The sequence below is a fragment of the Felis catus genome, chromosome D2 (genome assembly GCF_018350175.1).
Source record: "Felis catus isolate Fca126 chromosome D2, F.catus_Fca126_mat1.0, whole genome shotgun sequence".
In the NCBI taxonomy this organism is placed as follows: domain Eukaryota; kingdom Metazoa; phylum Chordata; class Mammalia; order Carnivora; family Felidae; genus Felis; species Felis catus.
In genome coordinates this window covers 70494237-70514966 of record NC_058378.1, presented here as the reverse complement: position 1 = coordinate 70514966, position 20730 = coordinate 70494237, and the positions used below count along the sequence as shown (strand labels likewise).

The 20730-nt window shown below is 51.4% G+C and overlaps 2 protein-coding genes across 13 annotated transcripts in view; one reads left to right on the top strand and one right to left on the bottom strand.

Annotated features, from left to right (window-relative positions):
• Positions 1-20117, top strand: part of NRAP (nebulin related anchoring protein) — a 70983-nt gene extending 50866 nt beyond the window's left edge. For 9 of the 11 annotated variants that reach the window (XM_023240955.2, XM_011287567.3, XM_011287564.3 and 6 more), the window contains 11 exons: positions 1249-1347; positions 3309-3413; positions 3770-3877; positions 4746-5057; positions 10754-10858; positions 11694-11792; positions 13109-13213; positions 16531-16638; positions 18562-18873; positions 19024-19155; positions 19738-20117. In XM_023240955.2, coding sequence (XP_023096723.2) covers positions 1249-1347; positions 3309-3413; positions 3770-3877; positions 4746-5057; positions 10754-10858; positions 11694-11792; positions 13109-13213; positions 16531-16638; positions 18562-18873; positions 19024-19155; positions 19738-19842 — 1590 coding nt within the window. In that variant the 3' untranslated portion in view covers positions 19843-20117. Of the gene's footprint in view, positions 1-1248; positions 1348-3308; positions 3414-3769; positions 3878-4745; positions 5058-10753; positions 10859-11693; positions 11820-11996; positions 12641-13108; positions 13214-16530; positions 16639-18561; positions 18874-19023; positions 19156-19737 lie in introns of those variants that run through there. The other 2 variants (XM_011287568.3, XM_045040694.1) reach the window with 2 other exon arrangements.
• The window catches only part of HABP2 (hyaluronan binding protein 2), a 34021-nt gene continuing 32513 nt past the window's right edge, over positions 19223-20730 (bottom strand). For both annotated transcript variants that reach the window (XM_045040695.1, XM_006938184.5), the window contains one exon: positions 19223-20578. In XM_045040695.1, the coding sequence (XP_044896630.1) occupies positions 20414-20578 (165 nt within the window). In that variant the 3' untranslated portion in view covers positions 19223-20413. The remainder of the gene's footprint in view (positions 20579-20730) is intronic.

Sequence of the window (20730 nt, the reverse complement as noted above, 5' to 3'; positions counted from 1 at the left end):
GAGGGGTATCCGTCTTATTTCCACGGGAGAAATAAGCATTCAGCTTACTTCTTCCTGCTGAAGCCAGTTAGATGTTAACTGTTAACCGTGGCCGTTCACCGCATAACCTCTTCTGGGGCCTCTGTTCTGTTACGAGATCCTCCATTTAGACTGGATGTCATTTAAGACAGCTTTGCACATATCAAGCCAGTCCCTTATGAACACGTAAGAATTATTCACTGACTCGTAAGATCCGCTTCCCTAGGGTCCCTTTGAAGAGTGGCCCTGTGGTACAATGACAAAAAGGCCGGCTTTGGAGACCAACAGATGGAGACTGAAATCCTAGGCCAGTGCTCATTTGCTGTGTGACCTCCAGCCTGTCACCTGCCCTCTCTGAGTCTCACCTTTGTAATCAGTTAAATGGGGGTACTCCTACCCCTCTCGTTTAGTTTTTATGAGGATTAGCGCTAATAGTCCCAGCAACTATGCTTCTCCGGTGGCTGGGAAATGGTTGTTAGAAGCTTGGTGATAATTTCATGGTAAAAATACAGAAGTCTAGAATTCTAAGCCCTTTGAGCTTCTGAGGAATCTTACTTACACCTGCAAGGGCTCTGGGACGTCCACTCACTGTAGATGCAAGGACAGGAGGGCATAACGGAGGGCACTGGAAGTATCAGGTGGGCTCACACATTGATTAGGAACTCTGAGAAAACGGAGCTGGCCTCACCGTGGGAGTTCACATTGAACTTTGCGCTTTACTTTTCCAGTGAAATCTCAAAAGAGAGTGGTTTCTGAACCTGGTGGGGCATCAGAATTGTCTTTGGAGCTTGAAAAAAAAATACAGATGCCTGGGCCCCCTGACAGTTTAATGAATCCTGGTCTCCCAGGGCAGGGTGCAGGCAATCGGTATTCTTTTTTTTTTTTTTTTAAAGCTGCACAGTTCTTTTTGGGACATTCCCAGAGCCGAGGGGCTCTGGGTCCCCAGTGAACAAAGGTCGGGAGCAAACTGCAAATTTCAATAGTCACGTTCCCATTCATGGCAAAGGGCTAGATGTCCTCTCCTCTTCCTGTGGGTAAGCATCTGATTCAGTCCGTCCTGTCCTCCTCTGCGTCTTCCTCCCTCTGAGCTCTGAGGTCACGAGAGCAGGTGTCGGACTGGATTCCGGGGAACAGACTAGCAGCCTTTGCAAAGTGAGATTTTATAACCAGCGCTTAGAGAGCTTCGTCTCCTTCTGGTTTGATGCCTAACAAGTCGTCTTCTTCCCTCAGAGTAAATACCGTCAGCATCCCCAGTCATTCAAGTACACAGCTGTGACAGACACCCCCAGCCTCCTTCATGCAAAACTCAGCAACCAGATTACCAATGAGGTAAAATCGGATGGCTTTGGAATGGCCTTTTTAAAACCTGCTAGCTTGTTAAAAATAACGTGTATTTGTGGGGTCGGGGCCGGGAAAAAGCACGCGTGTTTGCATGGGGGTTTGGAAAGAAAAGAACGTCACATATGGATTGTAAACATTTTCCAGAGGGAAGGAAGGCCTAGTTGGAAATCTGGTTCCGACTCTAGTCTTGCCCCTCAAGGGCCGTCACGGACCAGCAGGATATCCTGGGGGGCTTGTTAGAAGTGCCGAACCTCGGGCCCCACCCCTGACCCACTGAATGCACATGGTCCTTTAACGGGGTCCTCACGTGTTTCCTTGGCACATTAAAGTTTGAGAGTACTGCTCCGTCGTTCATCTGTTCTGTCTAGGAACATAATGGCTAACCGCACGTCCGTGGTCATTCTGATGATTATTCTCGGAAGGATGTGTGGTTATTCAGGGGTGCTGATGCAAGGCCGGTTACGTAGGATGCTGTTGGTCGGACCTCTGGAATTTCTGCCTCCTCCCTTACGGGCTGTTTGCTCACTTTATTTAAATATCTCTACCAGAGCGGCACACAGGGGAAGGGATCTTATTGCATAAAATCAGTGGTCCAGCCCCTTTGGTTCTACTTCTCGGTGGCTCTCTTGCAAGTTCGAAACAGAAATCGAGCTCGGCAGAGAATTAAATTTGGCATCGTCCTGAGTTTTCCAGATTTTCTTCCTGACTCTTTTAGAAGCCGGTCGAGATTTGGCTATTTAGACAATTAGGGTCCACTCTCCCCCAAGTCAAAAAGTAAGAGACAGCAGCGTAGGATAAGAATGTCCCCAAGAGCTTGGGTAGCAACCGTTCTCAATTTTAAATTCCTGCCCAGGCTTTCCTGCCTGCTGCGTGAGCTGGATGCTGTGGGGTAACACTGCCTCTTGTGATGACCTCTGGCCTCAGAGAACTCACCAGTCACAGAGCCATTTCTGATCACAAGAATAGGTGTTTTCGTAACTGGCGGAGGCCATGCAGGGCAGCCTTGGTGGGAGTTTGCTCACGGAAGGAGCTGGGGCTTTAGGAAAGGATGCAGAACAGAGTTTGGGAACCCCCCTTCCGCCAACCGGGGCTTCTCCCAAATCCCCCCGGATCTTGGTATTTATCGTCTGTACACTATATCCTCAAGGGAAAAGTTTACAATGAGAAGAGCTTTGATAGTGTTCCTAAACGTGGTTTTCTTTCCTCAGCCTATTATTGGGCAAAGCATAAGGAGGAAACATTACCTTTTCTTTTACCCAACATAGGGTCTCAGTGCGGCTTCTGTAACAAAAGGCAGATTAACAAAAGAAAAGCATACTAGTTTATTTAACTCAAGTTTTACATGGTACGGGGAGCCTTCATAAGGAAGTGAAGACAGAAGAAACGGGTTAGACCTGAGCGTTTCAGTACGAGGTTCGATGAGGAGTAGAGAGTCACGGCAAAACGTGATGAGCTAAGAACAGGGGCACACTCAGCTCGGTCTGTTCGCTCAGATTCCTCTCTGCAGCCCTCCGTCTTCGGAGATAAGGACGCTCATCGCCTCTGGGTGTGGGGAGGGCATCTCTCACAGGAGGGTCTTCTGACCTGCTTCAGGAGAGGGGAGAAGAAAGAGCCCTTCTGGCACCTGCTGTTTCCCAGATTCCTTCAGCTTAAAGCATTCAGTACGCCAAGGTGCCGTATTTGGGGGCGACCTGTCCCGAACCCCGTCAGAAGCAACTTGCAATGTCTTACATACTCCTTTTATGTCACTCAGTTTGACTCATGAAAGAACTGACTTTATTGAAAGAGAGATCTTCCCCAGGGCTGAAGGTGTATCTGCGACACAGCGAGTGGCCTTCCGCAAACCTATTTCTGCAAACCTATTTCCCGCTTGCCAGCGAGGGACCTGCAGCGTTGCAGAAGCACTGAGCGTTATCTCCTTGCTTGTTCTTCGTTCTTTTTCTACCCAGCGCCTCTATAAAGCAGCCGGGGACGAGGAGAGGCACCGGTACACAATGACCCTGGGTCTGCCTGAGTTCGCCCGAGCCAAAGCAAACGCGGCCAATCTGAGTGACGTAAGCCTTTCTTGACGTAAGCTGAGGTGCAGACGCGCTCCAAAGCCACGTCTGTCTGTGGCCGTGATGGGCTCTAACGGTGGCCCTTCTGGTGTTCCCAGAAACTTAAAAAATGTCTTTTAGATGCTCATGGTAAATGCGTTTTTCCTCAAGTGTGGCGCGTACATAGGCGTCAGAGAGCATGCCAGTGTGTGTGCTAATGAGATTGTCTTTGCAAAAGAGAGCGCTTTTGCTGGTCAGAAATCGATTCTCGAACGCCCTGCTACAAATGAAAGGGGTAGCCTTTGTTCGTTGGTTCGTGTAATTTTCTTTCTTTTTTTTTTTTTAAAGAAGATCTCCATGTGTTCCTACTGTAGGCCAAATACAAGGAGTCTTGGCGTAATCTCCGTGCTCAAGGCTACAAGCTGACGATAGACGCTCTTCCCTTCCAGGCTGCTCGCGTCTCTGGAGATATAGCCAGTGATGTGAGTCGAATGATATGACCTTCCATTTTGCCTAATTTCTGTTAACTTCTTGTAAAACAATGTCTACGGCTGATTTTCCTGAATTAAAGCAAATCTATCACCGTGTGAGACAGGATGTCACCTGCAGAATATATTAGTTAGGAATGAGACTCTTTGACGGAGGGAGGGAAAGAAAGGCTCTGTGAATCCGAAGCTAAACTCAGGCAAAGGTCTCCAGCAGGAAAGCGATTAGGATTTGTTTCTAATGGCGGGGTCTCGCCAGCGGTCCCCCCTGTAACGCGTGAGCCGCCTGCTTTCTGACTGCGCCTAGAATTCGACAGAGAACCCGTAAGAGAAATTGTAATACGACCGTAACGCATCTCCCTCTTGGCTCTCTGTAGTTTCACACGTTGGCGTTAGGATTGGCCAGCTGTGTTTCAGCCACTCTGTTGATAGCGTCCATAGCTTTGGGACATGAAGGTGACTTTCTCCTTCCCACAAACAAATCACAGAAAACGTGGACTTCAAATAAATGGATCCTGTCTTTTGGGTTTAATGTTTTGCCAAGTACAAACGGTTAAAGCACGAGTTTCTCTTTTACCTTTTTTGATAAATTCCTTTTGGCCATAGGACACACATAAGGGGAGTGGGGCCCTTCCTTTGGTCCTGAGGATATGGTTTTAATTAGGTAGGAAGAATGGAGCGATGTTTTAATTGTTCAGCCCCTGGGGAGGAAGCATTATCTCATGCCACCCTCACTGTGGTTTTTCTTATAATCATCACCTCCTAGCGGAAGAGTGGGTGAGTTTTCTAGGGTCGGCAGTGAAAACACGCAGGTGGGATTTAAGCAGGCCGAAGGCCGGCCCCTGACTGCAGTCTTCCCTTCCAGTTTCTCTACCGACATGACTTTGTGAAGGAGCGAGGTAGGCTGATCGGGACCCGGAGCGTGAGCGAGGACCCCCGGCTCCGGCACTGCTGGCGGGTGGGCCAGCTGCAGAGCGAGCTTCAGTACAGGCGGGGGGCGGCGGGCGGCCGAGCCCAGTGTCACCTGCCCATGGACATGGTGCACCTGGTCCACGCCAGGAAGGCCCAGGCCCTAGCCAGCGATCACGACTACAGGACATGGTGCCACGAGTTCACGGCGCTGCCTGAGGACCTGAAGATGTCCTGGGCCAAGAGAGCTCACGTGCTGCAGAGTGAGGTAGGGGACCTTCGGGCTGCACGCCAGCCCCTGACCTTCCTCCCCGTGCCGAGGCTGGATGTAAATCTCTGCTGCTTCCTTTGCCTTTCGGTCCCCGCCCCTGCCAAAGCTAAAACTTGCTGGGTCTGTGTCGGGCCATCTAGGTTGGAATCATTCGGTTGTTTGATAACTGTTTCTTGAGTACCTACTGCACCATTCCAGGCCCTGGGGATTACCACGGTCAACAGAAAAGTCAAAAACTGCTGCTTTCCCGGGGCTTCCATGATCTGGGAGGGAGAAGGACTGTGATAAGTAGGACACGTGGTACGTCGGGTGGACACACGTGGTGGAGACACACAGAGCAGGGAACGGGGGTAGGTGGGTGGACCTGCGTGTGTGCAAATGAAAACGGAGGGCGGGGTCAGGGCACTGAAAAGGCAACATTTGAGCAAAGACCAAAGTTGAGGGAAGGAGATACCACTCCAGCCGACAGAATAGCAAATCCAAAGGCCAAGGCCCTGAGCGGGAGGAGCCCCAGCCTATTTTTTTTTATTTTTTTTTTAAATTTTTTTTTCAACGTTTTTTATTTATTTTTGGGACAGAGAGAGACAGAGCATGAATGGGGGAGGGGCAGAGAGAGAGGGAGACACAGAATCGGAAGCAGGCTCCAGGCTCCGAGCCATCAGCCCAGAGCCTGATGCGGGGCTCGAACTCACGGACCGTGAGATCATGACCTGGCTGAAGTCGGACACTTAACCGACTGCGCCACCCAGGCGCCCCAAGAGCCCCAGCCTATTTGAGGCCAGCACAAAGGAAGTGGGTGAGCGAGGAGGATGTGGTCTGGAGCGGGGGTCCGAGAGAGAGTAGGGGCTGGACGGTATGCAGTGGGGGGGGGGGGGGAAGCTCATGCCTGGCAAACAGTGATCCAGCCACAGCTGACGCTGTCTGCCTGCCTGCCTGCCTGAGTGTCCCTCTTGCCACATGCTGCGAGGTGGGGACAGTCATGACTCCTCTTACACAGATGAGGTCACTGGGAGATGTCCAGGCAGGACTGACCCCAGAACCCATCATCTTACCCATCTTGCTCTCGAGGAGGGAGCTCCTTGCAGGGGAGTCAGGCTTCCTACAACCCAAGTGTGGACACTGAGACCCAGAAAAGAGAGGTCCTCACCCAGGCCAGGGCACCAACCCCTCCCATACGTGCTGACATCAGTTCCCTCCTCCTTCCAGGCCTCAGCGTCTCCCGCTGGGACAAGGTAACGATGATAATGTGGGTGTGGTCAGTGGCAGGCACTGAACCACGTGAACTTGTACGTGTTGTTTCTCTCAGCCCTAGGAGGAAGGAACTCTCGTACCAGGCTTTCTCAACTCCAGCACCTCAGATGTTCTGGGCTGGGTGATTCTCCATGGTGGGGCCCGTCTGGTGCATGGTGGCCTCTACCCACTAGATGCCATGGCACTGCCCTCCCCCCGGTGTGACAGTCAGAATGTCTTGAAATATCGCCAAATGTACGTGGGGGGCAAAACTGCCCCCAGTTGAGAACCCAGTTCTCAGTTTAGGACTGGCCTGTATGAAACCTCGCATGGTGCCCGGTGCATAGAAACGTGCCGGGAAGTGTTAGCTGTTTTGATTGTTCTCTACACCAAGGTCTTGAGTCTGGTTACCTTTAGGGCAACGACCGCTCTTGAGTTTAGTTACACGGCACAGACAGAATATTATAAACACATAATTGGTGATTAATTCGGACTCCGTGATGTCATGATTCACTGGTCACCTCATTATTCATCGCAGTTCTCTGGAATGGCAGTTATCCCAGTCAGGTCGAGTGTGGGGCAGGGGGAGGTCATCGGGCCCCACACAGGGGATGTAGTTACTAAGGGGCCAGCCCAAGTTCCATTAGGAAGGCCTTCCACCTGCTAGATGGCTGTCCTGCCATCTCCAAGAATGGTGCATGGCATGACCATCTTGTCAACGGTCTATTCCTGGGGGGAAGAGGAACCTCCAGGGCAGATACAGAGACCATCCGGGAGAGGTGAGGGGAGCCGAGCCGGGAGCCCCAAGACACTCGTGGGAAGCCCCACTTTGTCACCCACTGACTCCGTGTCCTGGAACTTTCACTTTGCTTTCTAGGCCTCTGTCCCTCCAACAGAGAAGCAAAGAGGTTTGACCAGTGACCTCAGATCTCAGGGTTCACGGGTAGATGTTTTTAAGATGGTGGCATCAGTATAATGTCAGATTTTTATTTCACGTTTATTTACTTATTTTAAGAGGGGGAGGGGCAGAGAAAGAGAGAGAGTGAGTGGATTTCAAGCAGTCTCCGTGCTGTCAGCACAGAGCCCAATCTGGGACTCTGTCTCACAAACCCTGAGATCATGACCTGAGCTGAAATCAAGAGTTGGATGCTTAACCGACTAAGCCACCCAGATTGCCCTCAGATTTTTACTTTACTAAGTGAGGAAAAAAAACCTAAACATTATTTCAAGCTACCATTTATATCACAGGTTTTTTTTTTTCTGAAAAGAAAGGATATTTTAATGCTAAAAAATGTAGGAAAAACAATCTAAAAAGCAAAGGACTTTCCAAGAGATGGTAGCTGGCATTCTTACACACTTTATGAAATAGGATATGTATTAAAATTTGGAAAGCTGAGAAGCTATGGCTTAATTTTTTTAAATCACCGTATGATGTTTCATGCATCGCTTTTTAAACTTCAAGTCTGTTCATTTGGTGGGGGGGCAGGTAGATTGCGAGAGGACAGAGGACACCTCGTAATGTTGAGCTGGTTCTGAGGCTTCAGTTTTCTCCTGGTCGTTATTGAAAATCTAGTTTCATGTAGTTACGTTGTATAGAAAAAGAAACAAAGGCTGTGTGTGTGTTGACTCAGTTCGGCTCAGTCTGGGGGAGGAACAGTAGCCCCCAGCCTCCGGCTACTTCTCCTGCCCTCTCCTACCCTGGCCAGAAAGAAACCTGTGGGTCGGGCCAGAGGGAGCCAAGAGGTGCTCTCCCCCAGGACGAAGGTCTCAGGCCACAGTTGCTCAAGCCATGCTTGCCTCGGGACATGTATGAGATACATGCTGTGCCCAGGCAGTGCTCTACAGTGGATGGCCATGATCTTGTGCGGGGGCTGCAGGGAGTCCTGAAGAGCACCTTCAGGGACTGTCAAGGGGACAGCCCTGACCCCACCCTTTACGGCTGCATGACCTCAGGTAGACTCTGTAAGCTCCGTGAGCCTCAGTTTCTCCATCAGAAACAACAATAACATTAGCTACAACGTTTGCAACGTTTATTCTGGACCAGGCATTTGTTTAAATGGTTTGCACCAACTATCTCATTTAGTATCTAGGTGCATACTGGTGTTCCTCTCGTTTTTACAGATGTGGCAGCTAAGGCACCTGTAATCTTAAATAACTTGCCCAGGGTCACAGGCTGGCAGGGGAATGGCTTGCTCCAGACCCTACGTTAAGGAGCAGAGCAGGGCTCTTGTGTCCAGACTCCTAGTTCAGTGCTCTTTGGCTCCCCCACGTGGCTGGATTAGGACCCCAGGTGCTCCGACTCCTAAGGGTTCCTTCAATGACCGCCTGCGTGGTACACCAAGTGGACAGCCGCCGGTGGCTCTTCTGAGAGTCTGAGCAGTCAGTCGAACACCAAAATTGTTCTGCGTGTGGGCATAAGAACCCCTCCTTTGAAGGATGCCATGAACAATGCATGAAATAATGAGTCTAAAGCAAACCACACCCTGTGCAAGAGAGTGGTTATAAAGGGTCCCATTAATACGACAAATACACCTTCCCACTGGCCGCCTCCTGGGTGCAGTTGTTTACATCGTTGGAAATTGGGGACCCAGTTGCAGCCGGTGCTGCAAAATGGGGGTGCCGGGAAACCCCACGTACGAATCCGAAGGTGGCTTCCAGGCAAGGGAAAACAGCAAGACTGCCATTTGGGGAAGCCAGATGCAGTTGGGCAGCGTGCGAGGCTCTCTTATTATCTTAGAATCCTTCTTTAAAACCATCTTTGGGTAGCTGATTCTTCTCAACTCCCCTCTCTCTCCCCCTCTTTCATCGTGAAGTCTGGGGCAGGCGTGTTGTTTTTAGGGTCTGCGTGAATAGTCCAACCTGGGCTGGGAGCTGAAATATCAATAGACGATCCATTTATAAGAGAGTCTGAGGCGCAGTCAGATCTTTGGGGAACCTGCATCTTGCTTTCTGACTTACCTGCGATTGTACTGTTCAGCTCAACAAAAGGCAAGTTGAAAGAGTGTTCCCCACTTCATCTTGCGTATGAAAGGAGCGAGACCCGGCTGTGAAGAGGTCCTGTCGGATTATTCTCTCTAACTTAGAAATTTATCCAATTTTCTCTGTTCTTTATCAGAGTGGAAGGCAAAAGCTTTGCCGGTGTAGACCGAAAGATCGTGGTATAAAAAGCAATCTTACTGACATGGGGTTTTGAAGCCTGCTCCTGAACCTGAGTGATGCCTCCCTTCACCAGTTAGAAAGCAGAGTGGAATTTGCACGGGGGCATTAACCAGCAGACAGTAGATCAGAAACGGACCCTCTTTGAGACCAGCTGTGAGGGACGCTGTGAATCCTGAAATGAAAAGGAACTAAAAAGGCCGAGAGGCTGGTTTCTGGAGTGATATTTTGCGTTACAGCAGAGCTTGTATCTAAATTAGAGGAACGCTATCAACTTCGTTTAGATCCAAATTTTAGATTTCCTTAGAGGGTCTTTTTCCACCTTTAAAAAATGCCTAATTTCCATAAAGAGAAGAAGAAAAGCGTTCATGTGACTGTCTCATCCTAGATAATGGTGGGCAGGTGGAGGGATGGTACTAAGACCTAATGTTTTAGGAGACTCCTGATCAGACTCATTGTCCTACAGCACCACTTAAACTATTTTGTCCCAGGGATGCTGCTGTAGTTCTAATCTTCTGAGTCCTTAAAATGAAAAAAAAAAGGGTGATAAAGCCCAGCCCGTTTTGACATTATGAGCAAATCCTGGGGAACGGTGGCAGGGGGAGGGAAACGTAGGCACAAAAAGATTAAATTGGCTCCCATACTGTAGGCCGGTTGTATCTAAGCTTGTGCCCTTCTTAGGGTCCTGCTGTAATTGTCCCCGTGCCCTCCTGCCCCCCCCCCGGCCCCCCAAACCACCACGAGACAAAAACAGATCCAACACATAGAGCAGCTTTTGCTCCTGAGGACCCTCGGGCGTTCTCATGAGCACAGAAGGGTCGTTACCACCTCCAGCTGTCACAGAGAGAAACTGAGTCACATTGGTAAAGTGATTTGCTCCGAGTCATGGCAGGTTTGACCCAGAGCTCAAAGCCCTTTCATCGCCTGGAGGTGGGCAAAACTGTTCTATGTAGGCAGGCAGGCAGGCAGTCACCTCACTGCCAGAAGGAAACAAAATAATCCAGGCAGATGCCTGGGCTTGGGTGTAGATCTCCACTCTTCCTTCAAGCAATCATTTGCATCCATTACCTTGGCTTCTAACCCTGCCAGTTCACAGGTGGGGTCTTCTTGTATCTTAGGCACGATCCATTATTTAATTCCTGGCAGAGTGCACGAACTCACGTGGTTGGACTTAACGCTGTGCAGACACACTCCGAATGAAGATGTTGACACGTCATGACGAAGCATTATTACAAATCAAGGATCTAGGAATGCCCCGACAGTCTCAGACACTCTCTTGGTAAAAGCCAATGATTTTCTTCCCGCAGTTTCGCTACAAGTCAGACCTGATGGGCATGAAGGGGACGGGATGGTTGACGCTGAGTTCCCCACAGCTAGAGTGTGCAAAGAAGGCTGGAGAACTCATCAGCGAGGTACCACTAACCCGACCCTATCATACGTGCAACCTATAGCGTTCACTTTCTGCTGCAGAGGGAACCTGCTTACAGGGTGGAGATCCCAAGAGGGCCCCGTGGCCACTGGACGCCCAGTGTTTTTCTTGGCCTTTTGCAACCCAGTGGCAGGACTGAACAAGATCTCCCTCCACATGAATTCACTTGCTGGGGAGTTAAAGGCATGTTCCCAACTGGGCAGTGAGAGACAGATGATGTGCTAGAAGATTCTCAGTAGGCACATTCGGTAGTCACGAGCTAAGCTGGCCCGTTGTTTTTCATGGGGGCACAGAACTTGCCATCCACCTCCTGAGTTTACTCAGAGTGCCCAGTGTCTGGGGCTTATCTGATTTCAGAAGGTGTTACGCATTGCACGGGGAATGGTTACCTTAACCCAACTCCCCACCGTACTGGTGACCTGGAGATTCTTGCCCTGGGGTCCCCTTGAGGGTGGCACTGCCTTCTTCCATTTCTTAGTAACAGACCTTACTGGGACCCTGCTGATGCTGAATTCTCCCCTCTACTGAATTCCTTTATTGTGATGAGCCAGGCTATTGTGCAGCTTTCTCTCTCTCTCTCTCTCTCTCTCTCTCTCTCTCTCTCTCTCTGGAGAGTAAATACTGGTAAAATGTTCCTTATCACAGGGGCCGCTTGGACCTCTTGTATACCCCTGTGAGCTACCCGCCAAGAAGAGAGACTTGTTTTCCAGTAGTGTCATTGGCCCATTTGGTACTGAGCAGGTGGTGCGGTGAAGCTGCATGCTGAAAAATGCATGGTGCTCACCGGTTTTATGGGAACCTGTGCCTTTTTCTTACAGACTAAATACCGTAAGAAACCAGACAGTATCAAGTTCACCACGGTGGTTGACTCCCCAGACCTGGTTCACGCCAAGAACAGCTACCTGCATTGCAATGAGGTGGGCATCTTCCATCACTCGTCCTAGGTGCCCCCTAGTGGGTAGTGTGCCGCCCAGTACTCAGTGCTTCAGAGGATGGGCTTGGGACAGCTGTGAGCGCAGACCTTCTGTCTACTGCCTGGGTGGTCGAAGACCAGTTACTTCTCTCTTCTAACCTCCGCTCCCTTATTGGAAAGGACGGCACTGAGAGCACCTTTTCATAAGATGAAGTGAACAAACTGAGGGCTAAATAAATAAATGTATGTGACACTTTTAGCAAGTGTCTGGAACATAGTGAGTCCTCAATAAGTGTCCCCTATTATGGCGTGTTCGCGATCATAACAATACTAAGTATTATTGGTGATCTTTTCGTCAACGTTAGAGAGATTCGTCTCAATTATCGATAGATGGTAATGGAATTAAAGGCTGAACGTAACCCAGTTAGAAAAAAAGAACAGCCACGTTAAAAGCTTCTTTCTGCTTTTACTCTGTATGATTTAACCTCATTTCTTCTCTCCTGCATTTATTTCGGAGTATAGGAAGTTAAATATTTTTTCTCTGAAATTGTCAAGGGATTTGATTTTGCACAGAGAAAGCTGACCCCTCATCACACAGAGTCTAAATGTTGTGCCGAAACATTTGTGTTGGCGAAGTCCAAGATGAATTTGGAAAAGGATCAGAATACTGTATTTTCCTCTCTAAAAGTAGATGAGGCTCAATCCCTTCCTAAAATTGTTTGCAACTCTTAGATCAGTGCTCTAAAAATAGGAACGGAGAGAGAGCTCGAGTTTTAAAATTGTGTCTTCCTGGGACCCAGGTAGACTATGAAAACTTTAGTTTTCTGGAAACATCTTAAGGCATTTCATGGTTAAAAAAAAAAAAAAAAGACTTGTTAGCCTTTGTGTCTTTTTATTATTATTCACGTCAAACAGCAAGGGCATTAAGGCATCTCGTTACAAGTTCAAGGTTACAAACCTTGAACAATGCTCAGTTGCAAAGATTCTCAAAATACCCACACACCTTATACTGTTGTAAAACACGCGGGCGTAGCCAACCAGGATACTGGTTTGGGGCCCATTTGGAGCAGATCTTGATGGATGTTTTAAACAGGGTCTATTTAAAACCAGCCGGTCCCACCTGACTCTGGGCACACGGGCCCCTATGGTCAGCCGGTGGGTTCTGAGTTCTGGCGGGAGGCCCTCCACGTGCTGGGCTGGGTTCTGCCCCCGCGATGGTGGGCACTCGGTGGGAGGGGCAGGCAGGGGGTCCGCCTGTTCTCCGCCTGTCACTTCGGCCGGTGCAGTTCCGCACTTACCGTGAGCCTGTCTTACCCACAGCGCCTGTACAGGGCGGGCGACGCAGAGTCCCTGCACAGATACACCCCGATCCCCGACCACCCTGATTTCACCAGAGCCCGCCTCAACGCGCAGTGCCTGAGTGACGTAAGTGAAGCAGCCGTTCATGTGGTGTGTAAGCGTATTTGTAAATGTATCCGTACCCGAGCTGGATGTTACTCGTTGGGGAAGAAAAAGTCCCAGGAGGGAGGACCTGGGACGGGAAGAACACGGGACCGAGAGTGAGACAGACCACGTGTGCGACTCGGAGCCACCTTCCTCACCGGGCCTCAGTTTCCTCAACTGGAAAATGGGTTGGAGCCGGGAGAACCGATGCCTGTGGTTCCTCCCAGCTCGGAAATTCTGGTTCCGGGCACGACTGCAAAGACCTCAGTCGTGCGCTCTCCTGGCCCTGGCAGGGGCAGACGCTTGCTCTGTCTCTTTCCCGGACACGTGTCCTCGGCCCTTCGGAGCAGGGTGACTTTGGAGACGCCGTGGCACTTTCTCACCGCACAGTTTGGAAAGACGCTGCGGTTGCCGCCCATCGGGCACAAACACAGTCTCCTTTGTGCGTGAGGCGGTGGCCTTCAACACTTCCGTGTCCCTTAGATGTGTGCCCTTTGCGTGCATAACCAAGATGCTGTTTCCTAAACCCAGGCTTGTTGTTAGCAGGGGTCGGAGGCCCCCGGTTGTAATAGAATAGGCAGCCGCTCGGCCAGCAGAGCTGTGATCCTGGGATAACAGGTAGCCAGGCGGCAGAATCAAAAGACGCCGTCAGATCAGAATAACACAGGCTGAGTGTGTCGGCCTGGGGCAGCGCGGGGCCTCCCAGAGTCCGGCCATTCTTCCCTCCCTGGCCCGGCCATTGTGTCCTGGGGCTCCGCGCAGATCAACAGCTGCTACCGTGCACCCCAGAGGTGGCCGCCTCGCAGGGGTTGGCGAGAGGCGCCTTCTAGTTAGCGTGTGTATTAGTTTGTTGCGTTTGTAAAGCCCTGTGGGATCCCACGCGGTGAATGCGACGGGGCTTTGTAAATATGAGTTATTATGACCATTTGATGCTTTTGAGGGATGTGCGAGCGATAATTTTAGAACGGCAGCTCTGGTGGGCTGACCTCCATCTGGGGAAGCGGGACCTCCCCCTCAGCAGAGCTCGGACAAAACAGCCATCACATTAATGCTTCAAGGATGGGAGAAGGCCAGGCCTCCATTTGACGAACTATTGGAGGCCCATTGCCCCGAAAAACTGGGATAAGACTGCCAGTCCGTTTGGGGGCCAGCTTAAGGAGGACGGCCGCCCCGGGCCGGTGACGGCGCATCTTCCGGCTCACAAGGGACGCCAGTCTGTAGAGTCCCAGAGCTGAAATTAGCCGCCGGGGCATGCGGATATGGAGAACTCATGAACCTCTTTTGAAAGAGCACTTCTTCGGGGGCGTGTAGAATGCACACAATTGGATCAAGTGCTCTGTGAGGAAGATGTGGAGGGAAAGTGACCTTCCTGGGCAAAGAAAGCCATTGAGATGTGTAAGGCAGCCGAAATAACTAAAAATCAAATGACTCTAATGTGTGAGGATGAGGACAAAACTGTGCCCACTGTGATAAAGAAGAGAAACGCCCAGGGTTCCAAATCAAAGCGCCTACGGAATGTAAAGGCTCCCAGTGGCAAGGCAGAAACCTCAACAGAATAAAAAAACTCAGGGAGGAAGTGATGACAATCAAGCAAATAGTATACAGGGAGAAGGGGGGCAGGAGAAAGGGAGCAGGCGCCTTGGGGAGAACCCCAATTTGGGCCACACTGGCTCGTTGGCCCTCGGCTGCAGAGACCCGGAAGTGGGGGTGCGTTTGACACCACCGTGGGGTGACGTGGGAGTTTGAGGCGGAGTGAAGCTTGGTGTCCCTACCCAGCCCAGATCTGGTGCGGAGGCCCTCTTTTAGGAAGGCGCCAACCATCACCTTCCCAGGGGACGCTAAGAGTTGGGACTCTGTGTGCTGGGCCGCCATATTAGGGAGCATAATGCTAAAGGCGACGGTGGGTCTGTCTTTATCTGAACGCTCCTCCCCTTGTACGTATCCCTTGGTCACGCCTGCTTAACTCAGTGGCGACCCGGGAAATGGAATCCTTTGGGCCCTGTCTGTGACCCATCGATTAGGTGATTGTCCCAATGGTTACGGGGTCTGTATTTCTAGGCCCTTGAACGCAGTAGGTATTTGGCTCATGGTTGGCAGCGTTGGGTGTTGGAGGTGGAGGCTGTGATGAAGGTGAAGGTGATGGATGGCGGTACCTAAAAGCGCGGAGCTCGGCCGTGCCTGGCTCAGCCTCCATGGGCCCCTCTGGTTCCAGGCCCAGGTGTGCGGCCGTGTGAGGCACTTTGCTTTTTATCTGCCATCCCGCTTTGCTTAATCTCCTCAATCCCCTGTAGAACAGAGCCTCAGGCTTGACCTCTATTTCCAAGTGACAAAAGTAAGGTTCTTAAAGGGCCTTCTGACCCGCTGGGGCTCTTGGAAAGAGTGAGCCACAGACACGGTCTGGGGCTGTCACTTTGTCGTCTGCTGCTGATGTGCCTCGCCTGCTGTCTCCCTTCTCTGTGGCTGAATAAAGGACAGCCCTCCACTGGGATCTCCAGATGGTTCCTTTCATTGAGCCATTCCCTTATCTTGAAAAAAAAAAAATTATTAGCTACATGAAGGCATGGGAGATTTTGATGCTCTATCGGTTATGTGGGTCTACCTGAGGACTAAGAGGGTGTGATTACAGACTCCTGGAGGGTGTGTGAGAACAGCTTCAAAAGGGGAAAAATGAAAGAGGAAGATGTGAAATAACATGGGTCAGGAACTCGGTCAGGTTCTTGGCAATCAATTTAATGCAGGTGAAGGCTCTTCCCTCGGTGCATCCTCATGGGGTGCATATGGGACACAGCCCGCTTCATCGCGATGGGGTCACGTGGCTTTGGGAGCTGCCGAGGGGCCCCTGGGAAGTCTTTGGAGCTAACAAACCCATGGGTGCCGGGACCTAAGGAATAGTACTTTCCGCATATCTGAAGAAACAGAGTCCTCGAACTTTGAGTTCTGTTGTTTGGAAGCTGCAAACCTGAGGCACTGAAAGCGAATGCAAACACAGGAAGGAGTGGGGCAGGGGCCCCTCGTACCAACAGGATGTAGCGAATGAGCCGGACTCGCTGAGCCCAGACCCGCCAGGGCAGGGCCTGATGAGCAAGCCAGGGGCTTAGAGCTGCGGCCCTTCGTGGCCAGTCCCGCCAGGCTCAGAGCTGGGGAGGTCCTTGGGGTGGATGCAGGGCTGTGGCTCTGTCCTTGGGCCCCTGCAAGGGCGAGGGTGTGTGTTTAGGATCTGTTCCTGCTCAGAACTGACAACATGCCAGATACGGAGTTCTCACTCCCTGCTCGTTCGCTTCTTTGTTTTCGCCATCTAGAAAGCCTACAGAAACTCTTGGGAACAGACGCGGGCTGTCGGCTATGACTTCAGGCTGGACGCCATTCCATTCCAGACTGCCCGGGCGTCCAGAGAGATCGCCAGTGACGTAAGACCTCAGGCTCTGTCTCCCTCTGTCACTGAGAGTTTTGACTGGTTTTCCCAGCTCTGTTAAAACGAAAACCACCAGGAACCTAAACTGAACAAATATTTCCAATGAAATTAAAAATAGGTCTTATCTCCCAGAATCTTAGCTAGAAGTTTTAAGTTGGGGAGGGTCGTTTTCCCACTTTCTCTCTCTTAAGAGTGACGCTCTTATTATTTTTTAACTTTTTAAGTTTATTTATTTATTTTGAGAGAGAGAGAGGCACATGGGAGGGGCAGAGAGAAAGGGAGAGAGAGAATCCCAGGCAGGCTGTGCACTGTCACGGTGCGGATGTCAAGAGTCAGTCGCTTAACTGACTGAGCACCCAGGCGCCCCAAGAGAGACACTATTTTTTTAATGTTTATTTTTGAGAGAGAGAGAGAGAGAGAGAGACAGCGTGCAAAAGAGGGAGGCGCAGGGAGAGGGGGAGACATAGAATCTGAAGCAGGCTCCAGCTGTCAGCACAGAGCCCGACGCAGGGCTCGAACCCACAAACCACAAGATCATGACCTGAGCTAAAGTCGGACGCTTAGCAGACTGAGCCACCCAGACACTCTCAGGAGAGACACTCTTAAACTTGATGTGTGTGTACCGAGAGGTCAATCAACATGTGATTGATGTGTTGATCCACACAAAAGCACTTTTAGCTGAAGTGCAGCGTGACAGGGTAGAAAGAGACTGAGCTTTCCACCTCGACTCGTCTGAGTTAAAGTCCGGGCTCAGTCATTTAGGACTCAGCTGCGTGGTGTTGGGCAAGTTGCTCACATTCTGTGGAGGCAGATTTCTACATCTATGAGCAACGGGTATAATTTTGATCTCCTAGGACTGTTGTAGGAGTGAAAACAAAATAGTTCAGAGTGTCACGCAAATAACAGGTGTTCAAAACATGGCAGCCATTGTTATGGAAGAGCAAGGCATCATTGACTGGATCATTGATCACGAACAGCTTGTCTCTGCCCACAATAAGTACAGAAACCAAGGGCAAGCATTTAGAAACATTTGCAGCAACTAGCTATGGTGACAGCCAAGCATGTGCCCGGTGGACTTATCTTGAGCAGGGCAGGGGCCGCATTGGGTGTCGTCACACGCACAAGGCACCCCACTGCAGGTGCGGTAGAACCACATCTGGGACCTTGACGGATTGGCAATTTAAAAAGCAAGACGAGGGGTGCCTGGGTGGCTCAGTCGGTTAAGCGTCCAACTTCGGCTCAGGTCATGATCTCACGGTCCGTGAGTTCGAGCCCCGCGTCGGGCTCTGTGCTGATGGCTCAGAGCCTGGAGCCTGTTTCGGATTCTGTGTCTCCCTCTCTCTCTGACCCTCCCCTGTTCATGCTCTGTCTCTCTCTATCTCAAAAATAAATAAACGTTAAAAAAAAAATTTAAAAATAAATAAATAAATAAATAAAAAGCAAGACGAAATGAATCTGGCCCTTCACTATAGATGGTTTGAGGGGCCCGGGTCCCTGCAAACTGGAAAAAATCAAGGGAAGAGTGGCTGCTGACAGAGTGGGCGCGTTCCTCTTCCTGTTGGGTTCATTACGGCGGCAATAACACCCAGAGCCGCCACTCGGTGGGCGTGAACCTGTGCCAGACGCGAAGCTTAGCCCCCAGCTCGTTGAATCCCGTCAGTGTCCCGTGGGGCGGAGGTTCATTCTCCCATTTTATCAGGTGGGGAAACTGAGGCTCAGAGGGACTCCGTCACTGGCCCGAGGCCACAGAGCTAGAAGGTAGCAGCGGGGGAGATAGATCCCAGGTGTACCTGAATCCGAAGCTGCGCCCTTCCCCCATCCTTGAACTTCCTGCTGAGACCCCGGGGGGGGGGGGGGGGGGCTGGCGGGGGAGGGGAGGCAGGCACCCACGACCCCCCTCTGCTCCTCTGACCTGCAGTTCCGGTATAAAGAGGCCTTCCTGAGAGACCGGGGCCAGCAGATTGGGTACCGCAGCGTCCAGGACGACCCAAGGATGAGGCATTTCCTCAACGTCGGCAGACTCCAGAGTGACAATGAGTACAAGAAGGACTTCGCCAAGAGTCGGTCTCAGTTCCACAGCCGCCCAGACCAGCCCGGCCTCCTCCAGGCCAGGAGGAGCCAGCAGCTGGCCAGCGACGTGTGCTACAGGCAGCCCCTGCCGCAGCCCACCTGCGACCCCGAGCAGCTCGGCCTGAAGCACGCGCAGAAGGCCCACCAGCTGCAAAGCGATGTGAGCTGCACCCCCCCCCCCCCGCCCGGCCGAGACCCTTCCTCCTGTGCCTCGGCCTCTCATTCCACATGTGGAATTCTCCACTCTGTGGCCAGATCACCCCCAAACCCTGCTGACCTATTCCTCTTGCTTCCCTCCTTCCCCCGAAAGGTCAAGTACAAATCAGACTTGAACCTGACCAGAGGTATCGGCTGGACCCCTCCCGGCTCCTACAAAGTGGAGATGGCCCGGCGGGCGGCAGAACTGGCCAAGGCGAGGGGCCTGGGTCTCCGGGGGGCTGACGTGAGTAGCAAGCTCCAGACCCACCCCGGCTGGCACGGCCATGTTCCCGGGAAAGGCAAACTCGTTGTTTCTTTTCAAACTTTATTTTTGGCCAAAGGTCAGCCGGCTCTAAAGAAGTGTGAAATGCAGCTCGAGCAAGGCGCCTAATTTCATGGGTCTGAGATGACCAGGCGGATGACACCCGGGTTAAACTTCCTGCAGGGTTTTCTCTGAAGTCACAGCCATTAGTTCTGCGGAGACAAACCTACCGGGGCTACATCAATCCCGGGCCACGGAAGCCCAGGCTGTGCTGACTGCTTGCTCGTTACATTTGCAGAAAGGGTCAGGGACTCGCTGGCTGCAACAGTCCGGGTTTTGAACCCTGCTTTGTTCAGAAGAAAGACACCACGTCTAAATGAGAGATTGGCTTTGCTTCGCTCTCCTTCTTGCCTCGAGGATCGTTTTTCTTGGGGAGGGTGGAGGAGGGGAAGGGCAGGGGAGGGAGAACGTTTTAAATGCTCCGGGGGCATCTTAGGCAGCTCGCGTGTGGGAGCGGGGCGGAAGCGTCGTTCGGACTCAGGGAGGTATGTTTGATTCCTGCAGGGGGGACCAGAGGCTGTGGAGCCCGCGGATAATCAGAGGGGGGACGTGAACCCAGACGCCATGGAGATTCTGCACGTCAAAAGGAGGAGGGGTCTGCCCTTGTGAGCACGCGGCATCCACCCAGGATTCTTGGGAGAGCGGCTGGGGAGGAATTGTGCCCACCAGAGATACGCTTCTGTTCCAGCAAGCCAAAAAAACAAAAAACAAAAAACAAAAAAACATGACACACCAGCCCATTCCCTGAGCCGCTTTACTTAACGACTCTTAGAAAGCTACGGAGAATGTCGTATTTTCGGTCCTCCGGGTCATCCTGGAAGGGGGTGACCCGTTCTGCTGTGTACTTTGGGTGTCTGACATGAGGAATAAAGACGTAAAGGTGACTTCCAGTGGCTCTGGTCATTCTTTAATCCCACATTTGCAAATGTCCGAGGTAAAAGCAGTCTGTGGTTTTCTAGAAGGTACCATCGTTTGAAGGGAAGCAAACAAAATACAGGTTGCGTTGCTTCTGGCATATCTTGGGCCAGGATGCGCCAGGCTGGGCGGCCGTTGTCTCTGTGTAGGGCGCAGACTCTTGGCTGTATGGCCTCCCAGGGACGCCCAGGGTGTCCGTGCTGCCCATGAGGGTGTGCCTTGTCTGGGTGCTAAGGAGAATGGGCTCTCAGGTTAAGAAGACACCTTAGAAGCTAGTCTCCCTTTGGATGGTGGCTTTGATCCAATTTAGGAATTTGGTCACTAGGGTGTAGACTCCTGGCTTCTTCCCACATTCCAGGCCCCAGCTCACTATCCCATAGACATAGTAGGTGCCATTCTTCTCACAGGTCAGAGGGCCTCCCGAGTCACCCTAAGGGAAAAGACACGGGAGTTCAGCTTTGTGAATCAGAGCACTTTCAGAGACACCCCCACCTTCCATGAGGAGATGCCAGGGGGTGCGGTCACCCCGGTGGGTTTCCCTGGAGAGTGCTGGCAGGGACCCTCCTATGCCTTATATGACCT